The following is an 8,626-nucleotide window of genomic DNA, read 5'->3' on the forward strand; positions in this document are numbered from 1 at the left end:
AACGCGCAAGCGCGCAGTAGTTTGGCGCCTCCTGGCAACGCACACTGACGCGTCCCACCCACAGTCGCGCCGCAGCACAGGTCCAGGTACGCGCTTCGCGAGATCGGCACCGGGTTTGTACGTCTCGCAGATTCTGCCACCATCTGGCAGATTTTGGTGCCCAGCGCACGCGGCACGCGGTTTAGTCCAAGCCGCCTGAGCTGCGCACGCAAACCATTCTGGGGCTCTATATTCAGGACAGAACTCGCCAAAAATTCCGCCGATTTCTTCGCCGGCCGTGTCAGACATGTCATCGCGCCGCAGATCGATCTTCCGGATTCCGGGACTTGGCGGCACCACTCCACATGACTCTCCTCAAGTGGGCGTGCTCCGGTTCCTGATACAAACGAAGATCATCGTCAAACTATGCCACATGTGCCCCCAGGCTGACAGTCATCCCCGAACCGCCGATGCCACAGGCTTCAGCCTCGCTCGTCGGTGAAAGGAACTTCAGCCCTGCTCGCCGCTGACACAGGCTCCGCAACGGATTTATCTCCGTCGCTGTGTCCGCTGGTTATCTCCACCTTAGCCACTGTTCCCTTGAGGCTCTGTGCAAATACAAAATAAGACCATTGTAAACGACCCACATAGTAAGTCATTCAATTGTCAGCAACTCCTCGGCGTGTGTGCAGACTCTTAAAGAGTAGCCTATGTGCTCGCAGAGAGTCAGTGACCGGCCACTACGTTATCTTCCGGAACTTGTTGTGCGACCTGATAAGACGGCAACCGCCCTCCACACTTTCGCAATCACGACTCCGTTTCGCTGGTTAGACCTTAGAAGTATGTGCGAAATCACCGGAATTCCTGTCGGTCCCCTCGGATTCGGCCTTATGGGCTTTACATGGCGCCCAGTGGTGCTTCCCGAGGAGGAGGCTTTCAAGGTCATGAAGGAAGCAATTGACCTCGGGGCCAACTTCATCAATAGCGGAGAGTTTTACGCCAACGAGGACAGAACACTCAATCTAAAATACGTCAGGCGCTTTTTTGAGAAATACCCTGAATATGCTGACAAGGCTAGTGCGTTATGTTCCGCCGAATTTCGGTGCGAGGTGGCTAACAACGAGTTTTTCCGCAGACCGTACTTTCCGTTAAGGGTGGCATGAACCTGACGACGTTCCAGCCTGACAGCAGCCCGGAGGGAATTCGCACGAGTGTGGAGAATGTCATCAGCTGCCTGGGCGATGCCAAGAAGCTCGACATTTTCGAGGCTGCGCGCGTTGATCCTAAAGTGTACGTCATTAATATGTTGCTTCATGTGGCAGATCTGGTGTCACTAACACTGGTGCAGTCCGATTGAGACCACGATGAAGGCACTCACCGAGCTGATCGCGGAGGGTAAAGTTGGCGGTATCTCACTGTCTGAGGTTGGTGCAGCGACCATTCGTCGCGCTGCGGCGGTCGCCAAGATCAGTGCAGTGGAGATCGAGTACTCGATGTACTCCGTCGAGGCTCTGTCGAACGGGGTTTTGGAGACTTGCGCAGAACTGGGTATTCCTGTTATTGCGTACTCGCCGCTTGGTCGTGGTTTCCTGACGGGACAGATCAAGTCGCGCGCGGATCTGCCTCCTAATGACATGCGCCTTCACTTTGACCGCTTCTCGGAGGAAAACTTCGGTCTTAATATCAAGCTCCTCCACGAGGTTGAAAACCTCGCCAAAGTCAAGGGCGTCACGCCGGCGCAGTTCGCGCTCGCGTGGATCAAGAAACACGAGGAGAAAATTCCTGGTCTTACAATAATTCCAATTCCCGGTGCGACGAAGATTGAGCGTGTCCAAGAGAATTTTGCGAAGATCGATCCTCTCACTGACGAAGAATTCAAGGACATCGGAGACATCCTGCAGAAGATTGAGGTTCGTGGCGGTCGCTACAACTCACATCATGAGGCACTGCTATGGGCTTGAGTAGGTCAGTTAAGGAGATACGAGGTTACGACTATTGTTAGCTAAATATGACATGCTATTGTGGCTTCGTACATTAGAGACTCGTGCAAAACGAGAGTGAAATAGGCCGGTTTGGGCGTGCTTCATGCGCCCGATTTGGAGCATAGGGCCGATCTCCGCCACTCTGTGTGCGGCGCGTTGCCGCGATCGCTACGCGCTGCAACGCGTCACACTTACACAACAAATAAACAGAGACCTCTGTGCCGCGATAGCAGGTTATTCTCCCAACCTCCCACAATCTTGAAACGCTCTCTAGTCTCAACCGTCACACTGGAGTTTCCTTCGTCTACTGCCAGAGAATTTTCTTCTAGGGCTGCCGCCTTCTTGCCTGAACTTCTCTTGCCAACTCTTTAGTCTCCGAGCCAAATGTTTACTCGCAGCCACAGTCGCATTAGTATCCGAGACGCGCTCACCGGTCACCACGGTCACGACCAGCAGATTTCACAGCCGGAAGATCTAACTTCACCAAATCTTCGGCGGACTGATAGCTCTACAAGCTTGTTCTCATTATTCCGGTCGGTCTCTATTTCGCGTTTGCGACCAGCGCACCGAGTATCGTCCATCTCGACTGCGTCGACAGTCGCCGACCACGGCGATGGTCCGGTCATGTCTGAGGATTACATTGCAGACTCAAGGTCTCAGTCATCCTTCTATCAGCAGCCGCGAAATATGACAACTTCGGTGACGTCCTTGTTCTCTTCGACGTCTATGGCGTCACGGCAGAAGCCGCGACAAGAGAATCGTGCTCCGTCTTCCAGATCTTCAGAGCAGTCTACGGACATATTAAATCGCCGCCGCAAGCTCGCCACCGGTGTTGTTAAGCGGACAATTGAGGAGCAGCACCAGGATCTCTATCAAGGCAACGTATATCAATCAACAGCATCGATAATGTCGGGGCGTACATCGAGCGATCTACGACAAAGCAACATGTCCAAGCCAGGCTCCTCAATATCCACACCATATTCGGGAGCCAGCAGCTCTTCATTTTGGAAAGTCGCAGAACCTAGCGTCAGCAACATTCCAAAACCTAAGATGAAAGCAAAGAGAGGCAAAAGCAAGAAGCACAGCAGTGAGGCCAAGGCGGAAGAATCACGTAATTATATTATGGCTTTATACGGAACCGAAGATCTTACGAGTGCACAAGTACATCCACATGATTATAACGAGAAAGCGGAATGTCGATACGGACGAGAGCTTCATTCAAGTCATGAATATCAGACGGAGCCAAAAAGGTCGCACAGATCTCATGGGGATAGAGACACATATGATTCTGCATCTGTGAAGTCGCCTCCGGCTGTGAATACGGAAAATTTATCACCCTCTTTGATCGCGCGTGCTCACATACACGAATCAGTTTCTCGTTCCGTACTGGCGCAGCAGCAACAGTCGTTGCAGTCAAGCATTGGCATTTGCTACATTGACGAAGAAGGTTCCGCACGTAACGTGGGATATTTAGGAGATATTTTTGGTGAAATTTCTTCCGGCGAAGAAGAAGATTTTGGCGTGAATCGGTTTTACGACTCCGCTACTGCTCTTCCGGCATCTATACCGGAGCATATAGCTCTCGATGAATCTAACTTACAAACTGACACGAACTCTTCAGAATCTCATAAAGTGGCTACTAGACACCCAAAGACTGGTTCTCACCACAAGTATCGAAATTTACGACGATCAGACAAGCAATGCGAAAAAAATGTTCTTCGGCCTCTAAACATCTAAATCATGACGGGCGGAGTATTCGACGTAACGGCTTAGGAAGGCAGACGCGTTAAAGTGGCAACATGCGCTTTTATTTTGGGATTTTGAAAACAGCTATGGCAAGTCTATTTTTTGATGGGATGCGATCAGTAACAGCTATGTACAAGTTACATCAGAATGACGAATGAAATGACATTATAAATTACAAGATCGTCTTATACTTTCAACGTATTCGACGAGCAGCTTACGGCCTTGAACCATATCATACAATCGTGCTGGGTTTCCTTGGTCTGTGAATCCAAGCTGTAGTGAAGGCCATAGATATGAAAATAATGCAGCGTCGACGACGCCTGGCGTGTCAGTTCCAGACAAGTACATGCCGTCAGACTCTGTTAATAGATCTTGCAAAGCGTCAAGAGCGGATTCTGCGCTATCGTAAATAGATTCTTGAACAGCTGGATTCATCACGTCAGTCGTTCCAATGCTCTTCTCCAGGACTTCCCGTGCTTTCTTCCGCGCGGACGAGGCCAAAGTCTCTGCTAGTACTTTGCCCGACAATGCAGCGTGCATCGGAACCACGAAGCGCCTGTAATTTTCGGGAATATGATATACTGTGAAGAGAAACGCATGTCGCAAATCTACATCAACGAGTGCAAGGTATGGAGCATCCCTAGCTTCGTTGTAGGTTGCAACGCCTGACGAGGATACGGCTGATAGAAAACTCAAAAATACAGGACCATCGGAAGGGATCGCTCTCGGTAGCTTCATGCCGAGTTTGTGCTGTTTAGCTCGGTATATGTAAGGTAATGACTCCGTTTCTGGAGCAGAATGAACGGAGGCCTCGACGACAGACACATTTTGATACACCTTCGCCATTTTGAGCAAAGTCTAAAATAAGGTCAATGTCCAAAACCAACATGCACGTATATAAATTCCACTTACAATCAGACGAATTGACTCTGGATATATAGACGTTTCGGACGCTGATTCCACAAACACAGTCGCCATTCGGTTGTCCGAGGTTGCGCCTGCAGTGGTGTTGGGAAGTGGCGCTGCGGGGTATAGTTTCAATGGAAATGCGTCAAACAGCGTCTTCACCACCGCGGGAACCCGCACGTAAGGAGATCCTGACTCCCTCATCTGCGCCTTGTGATGTTGTGCGTGTCGAGGTCGTCTGTGTCGCCGCGCCCGTCCTCGGAAGTCTGAGCTGCACGTGTTTCGCGTGAAGTCCCAACTGCTCCAAAGATTTTTCTGGGAGTTGCAGTTTTCTTCAAATTTCCTGCACTTCTCCAGCAATCATCGATCGCACCGGTTTCCAAACATGGCGTCTCGCGTTTTTGCCCGCTCCCTTACTCGCTCTTTTATTGCGCGGCCTGCCATTGCCGCGTCATCACGTGTGTATGCGCGATCATTTGCGTACACTGCGATCGCGCAAGCCAAGAACAAGGTGGCTCGTCGGCCGGCTGCTCCGGTCAACCCCCAGGCCGCGCTGGCGAACGTGCTTTCGGAGGAGATCAAGTATGAGGTTGATCAGATTAAAGAGAAGGAATGGGACTCTTTGCCCGAATATCTTGACAGTATTTTGAAGGACTGTGGATTCGAGATTGTTGAGGGAGAAGCAGATCAGGACTTGGTCGTGTTGAAGAAGACCATGGAGAATGACGCAGAGTAAGATCCTAGTGCTGCACATTCTGGATTTTTCAGCTTGTGCTAATTCATATCATCTATAGGATCATCATCAAGTTCACTCCATCGGAGCTGCACGATGGTTACGGCGGCGATTTCGATCCCGAGATGGACGAAGAGTTTGAGCACGAGAAGGAGGAGGAGGATGACGAGTTTCCCGGTGATATGGAAGGCGATGCGAGTGTTCCCGGAAAGTTGTACTTCACGAAGCCTGATGTCGGTACTTTGTACGCCGACTTGACTTTCCAGGAGAACTCTCTGGTTATTGACCAGTTGTCTTTCTTTTCCGATCCTACACTGGCGAAGTCGGAACAACCGGAGGATGAGTTGAAGAAGAAGCTGAAATACTGGGGACCTCCCTTCGATGACCTCGATGAGAGGGTACAGGAGTCGGTCTACAAGTACATTGCCACGTACGGCGTGAACGATTCACTCGCGTCGTTTGTCTCAGAGTATGCACGGATGACGGAAGCTAAGCTTTATCTTGGCTCGCTGAAGAACCTGAAGACTTTTATCAGCGCTTAGATGGCGATTGGCGATGCTTGCAGTTAAATGAGCCGCAGCAGTACTTCCCCTTTACCTTGTATATAATAATCTCCTCAACACTCTATGAATTCATTATCTCATCGCATCTATAATATATTTGCTGGATCGACGCGCAAGGCTGTTGCCAATTGTGCCCATTGAACTTTTCTTCGCGTTCCCGTTGAAATTTTATGTTGTAACCCACGCGAAGCAGCCGCAGCTTGGGCGCCTGCGATATGTCCTCTATGAAGTTCGCGAACGATTCGGATATTTGCGTAATCAGGATTCGCCTTTAAATGCGCAAGAACAACGTGTTCTTCTTGTAGAGTGAGTGGCAAGTTCGCAATTTGAAACGCGTTGGAAGGCGATGCTGCTAGTGCGAAATCCACAAGCATGATCAAAAACTCGTCCACCACCTCCTCGGGAGCAGATCGCTAATCATTTTTCAGTACATCAGTAATTGACGCAAATTCTTGTACTCAAAAATATAAGACTTACAACAAACTTTAGTGCGGAAAGAAGTGATAGACGAGATAGAGCGTGTATATACGTGATCATAGCTTCGCGAGTCTCTAGTACTGCGTTCGTGCATGCCACGTATATTCTCACGACCCTAGCTCCTTCGTTTGCATACCGCAAGAAAGTGTCTAATATCTTCGCTGTATATGTGAGGCGCACGGCCGGGTACGTCAAATGCTTCAATGCAATCTATATTTGTTAGAGAATGGCTCAGTGGTTCAACCTGCACAGCGAGCTCACTGTAAATTCGAACTTATCAAGTGCGTATACGCCATCGATATATCGTCGGTAAGCATCTGGTAGCATTACACTCTCACTGTAACGTTTGGCATTGTCGGCATTGTAATCCAGTTGTAAATAATACAGCATGCAGTGTTTCTTCAACGTATCCACCGGGGCATTTGCAATTCGGTAGGCCAGATCTTCAATTGCTCTCTGGTCGCTAGGCGGATAGAGATCTTGCGCTAAATTCCATTAAATCTTTGTACATATAAGAAGATTTGGCATGCTAACATACCGTCTGAGATAGACGCGACATCTGTTGCGAGCAGGTCAAAGAAGAGCCTATCGTCAAGCTTCCGTCGAGAATCTTTGATAGCTTCCACACGCTCTCTCGTATATGGATATGATGATTCGGGAAACAGGCTACTCAAATCCCCCGTCTCGGTAGCTTCATCTTGCTGCTGATTAGTGTTGTTCATGTCGTTGAAATGTCTCGTCTTGTTTTATGTAGAGCGCTATGGTGGGTTTGGTGAACCCATGCTTGCTGCGGCTACTGGGAGATTGGGATCATCGAGTCGCGTGTATCGCTCATCGGTTTGGGGGCGCGCTACATCGAACAGCTCTACGCTCAGCTTTTCAAATTGATCTCCGAGTCTTGCAGTACACGCGGACCTATTAATGCAATGATGTCTGGCAAACAAGCTCAGGATTAATATCGACATTGTTCTTTAAGTCTATTCAATGCTACCAAAACTGAGAACTCTGTTAGAACAGCCTACAATATTAAGTCGTTCTGCTTCTGCAGATGAGTCTCCAGACAATTATGCAGGTATGTATTGTTGATCCATATGTACAATTATGCAGTTCAGGTTGCGATCCGCTTAGATGTTCTCGTATATAGCAGTAAACGCCGGCCAGATATCACAATACAGTCCGCATTCATCGACTTTGCGGATTATTAGTATCACTAGATCGCTCGCCATGTCTCATTAAAATATCAAAGTCGTCAATCACCTCTTTCGAAGCTGTGCTTTCAGCGATTTCGTCCAAGCCACCTTGCGGGTTGTCGATGTGGTCACTTTGAATCGGTCGTTCGAAGGTCGCAAAAGCGTTTCCTAGTTTCTGTAATACCGTCTTATCCAAATGAAAGTGGTCTTCTAGTTGCTTCTTTGTCCACCCCTGCTTCGCCAGATCCAGCATCTCAGCGATTTCCGAGGCCGAAAATAACATTCGTCGTAGATTCATATCCGCCTGTTCTTGATCTCCGCGAGCGGCGACAGCATTGCGAACCTCAAACATACGAGCCACGGGATTTAACTGTTCGTGTTAGTATTAACCACACTGCCAAATGTTCATAAACATACTTGTATATGATTTGACTCAGTGATAGAGCCTGTAATGTTCACTGGTCCGAGCTGTCGCAGCATTTGATCCAGAGGTGAACCGCGACTAGCACCTGGCCCAGTCAGTAATTGATGCATCGACCTCTAAAACAAAGTTCTCCGTACTTGGAACGGTAAAATCCTGTAACCCTAGGTCGTCGCGGTCGCTCGCTACCGCATTGTTCGTGACTATGTTCGTGACTTCGGTGTGTGGGGCGGTGTTCTCTGCAGCGTTGTCGTCACTTTCGGGGGCCGATGGATGTGAATTTCCAAACTTTGCACCACTATCTGCCGTTTTGATCAGACTTTCAATCGCCTCGGGTTCAACCGCAGTATGAGGTGGAGGTTCCATATGCTCCAAGGCGCGAGCTGCGGCGGACGGATATCGGCGCCCTGACTTTGACAGTGCTGCACCCATCATCCAGAATCTTACAACGATTTCAGGTCTTCAAAAGAGGAATAAATTTCAAGCGATAAACTCCTGGATCACTATTTCGAAAACGTCGGTCTTGTTAATTCACGCGGCATATTGAGTGCTGCTGGCGTGCCTCAAGAAAAGTTCAATGTTCAGCTTGATGGCGACTGTGCGGCTCAACACGGAGCGTTTGTCCCAAC

The 8,626-nt window shown here is 49.3% G+C and overlaps 6 protein-coding genes across 6 annotated transcripts; 3 read left to right on the forward strand and 3 right to left on the reverse strand.

Moving 5' to 3' along the window:
- The first annotated feature begins 202 nt into the window (after positions 1 to 202).
- V1518DRAFT_413315 (NADP-dependent oxidoreductase domain-containing protein) lies at positions 203 to 2,166 on the forward strand. The gene is made up of 4 exons (XM_066903289.1): positions 203 to 629; positions 687 to 1,052; positions 1,115 to 1,269; positions 1,328 to 2,166. The coding sequence occupies exons 2-4, from the start codon at positions 690 to 692 to the stop codon at positions 1,938 to 1,940; spliced, it is 1,131 nt and encodes a 376-aa protein (XP_066760628.1). The 5' UTR covers positions 203 to 629; positions 687 to 689; the 3' UTR covers positions 1,941 to 2,166.
- Positions 2,167 to 3,882, forward strand: V1518DRAFT_413317 (uncharacterized protein). Its single transcript, XM_066903290.1, has one exon. It carries the CDS (start codon positions 2,346 to 2,348, stop codon positions 3,696 to 3,698), a length of 1,353 nt encoding a protein of 450 aa, XP_066760629.1. The 5' UTR covers positions 2,167 to 2,345; the 3' UTR covers positions 3,699 to 3,882.
- V1518DRAFT_413318 (uncharacterized protein) lies at positions 3,793 to 4,957 on the reverse strand. Its single transcript, XM_066903291.1, has 2 exons — positions 4,620 to 4,957; positions 3,793 to 4,565 (listed from the first exon to the last, which is right to left on the reverse strand). Exons 1-2 carry the CDS (start codon positions 4,815 to 4,817, stop codon positions 3,873 to 3,875), a joined length of 891 nt encoding a protein of 296 aa, XP_066760630.1. The 5' UTR covers positions 4,818 to 4,957; the 3' UTR covers positions 3,793 to 3,872.
- V1518DRAFT_413319 (mitochondrial glycoprotein) lies at positions 4,935 to 6,043 on the forward strand. Its single transcript, XM_066903292.1, has 2 exons — positions 4,935 to 5,345; positions 5,408 to 6,043. Exons 1-2 carry the CDS (start codon positions 4,999 to 5,001, stop codon positions 5,886 to 5,888), a joined length of 828 nt encoding a protein of 275 aa, XP_066760631.1. The 5' UTR covers positions 4,935 to 4,998; the 3' UTR covers positions 5,889 to 6,043.
- Positions 5,912 to 7,246, reverse strand: V1518DRAFT_413322 (nuclear pore complex assembly-domain-containing protein). The gene is made up of 4 exons (XM_066903293.1): positions 6,925 to 7,246; positions 6,648 to 6,871; positions 6,387 to 6,596; positions 5,912 to 6,322 (listed from the first exon to the last, which is right to left on the reverse strand). Exons 1-4 carry the CDS (start codon positions 7,106 to 7,108, stop codon positions 5,996 to 5,998), a joined length of 945 nt encoding a protein of 314 aa, XP_066760632.1. The 5' UTR covers positions 7,109 to 7,246; the 3' UTR covers positions 5,912 to 5,995.
- A 92-nt stretch (positions 7,247 to 7,338) lies between these two features.
- On the reverse strand, positions 7,339 to 8,577 carry V1518DRAFT_413323 (uncharacterized protein). The gene is made up of 3 exons (XM_066903294.1): positions 8,138 to 8,577; positions 7,994 to 8,085; positions 7,339 to 7,946 (listed from the first exon to the last, which is right to left on the reverse strand). The coding sequence occupies exons 1-3, from the start codon at positions 8,430 to 8,432 to the stop codon at positions 7,569 to 7,571; spliced, it is 765 nt and encodes a 254-aa protein (XP_066760633.1). The 5' UTR covers positions 8,433 to 8,577; the 3' UTR covers positions 7,339 to 7,568.
- Positions 8,578 to 8,626: the final 49 nt, after the last annotated feature.

This window comes from Limtongia smithiae (assembly GCF_038497785.1).
Source record: "Limtongia smithiae strain NRRL Y-17922 unplaced genomic scaffold V1518scaffold_3, whole genome shotgun sequence".
Taxonomy (NCBI): domain Eukaryota; kingdom Fungi; phylum Ascomycota; class Lipomycetes; order Lipomycetales; family Lipomycetaceae; genus Limtongia; species Limtongia smithiae.

Bases quoted from the DNA above. Each gene is read 5' to 3' on its own strand.
- V1518DRAFT_413315 (XM_066903289.1), top strand. From the start codon at position 690: ATGTGCTCGCAGAGAGTCAGTGACCGGCCACTACGTTATCTTCCGGAA. The intron at 1,053-1,114 runs GCTAGTGCGTTA...GTTTTTCCGCAG, and splicing joins ACCCTGAATATGCTGACAAG to ACCGTACTTTCCGTTAAGGG. The intron at 1,270-1,327 runs GTACGTCATTAA...ACACTGGTGCAG, and splicing joins GCGCGCGTTGATCCTAAAGT to TCCGATTGAGACCACGATGA.
- V1518DRAFT_413317 (XM_066903290.1), top strand. From the start codon at position 2,346: ATGTTTACTCGCAGCCACAGTCGCATTAGTATCCGAGACGCGCTCACC.
- V1518DRAFT_413318 (XM_066903291.1), bottom strand. From the start codon at position 4,817: ATGAGGGAGTCAGGATCTCCTTACGTGCGGGTTCCCGCGGTGGTGAAG. The intron at 4,566-4,619 runs GTAAGTGGAATT...ACCTTATTTTAG, and splicing joins CAGAGTCAATTCGTCTGATT to ACTTTGCTCAAAATGGCGAA.
- V1518DRAFT_413319 (XM_066903292.1), top strand. From the start codon at position 4,999: ATGGCGTCTCGCGTTTTTGCCCGCTCCCTTACTCGCTCTTTTATTGCG. The intron at 5,346-5,407 runs GTAAGATCCTAG...TATCATCTATAG, and splicing joins ACCATGGAGAATGACGCAGA to GATCATCATCAAGTTCACTC.
- V1518DRAFT_413322 (XM_066903293.1), bottom strand. From the start codon at position 7,108: ATGAACAACACTAATCAGCAGCAAGATGAAGCTACCGAGACGGGGGAT. The intron at 6,597-6,647 runs GTGAGCTCGCTG...TAACAAATATAG, and splicing joins TTGATAAGTTCGAATTTACA to ATTGCATTGAAGCATTTGAC. The intron at 6,323-6,386 runs GTAAGTCTTATA...AAAAATGATTAG, and splicing joins TTTCCGCACTAAAGTTTGTT to CGATCTGCTCCCGAGGAGGT.
- V1518DRAFT_413323 (XM_066903294.1), bottom strand. From the start codon at position 8,432: ATGATGGGTGCAGCACTGTCAAAGTCAGGGCGCCGATATCCGTCCGCC. The intron at 8,086-8,137 runs GTACGGAGAACT...TGACTGGGCCAG, and splicing joins ACAGGATTTTACCGTTCCAA to GTGCTAGTCGCGGTTCACCT. The intron at 7,947-7,993 runs GTATGTTTATGA...TAACACGAACAG, and splicing joins CTGAGTCAAATCATATACAA to TTAAATCCCGTGGCTCGTAT.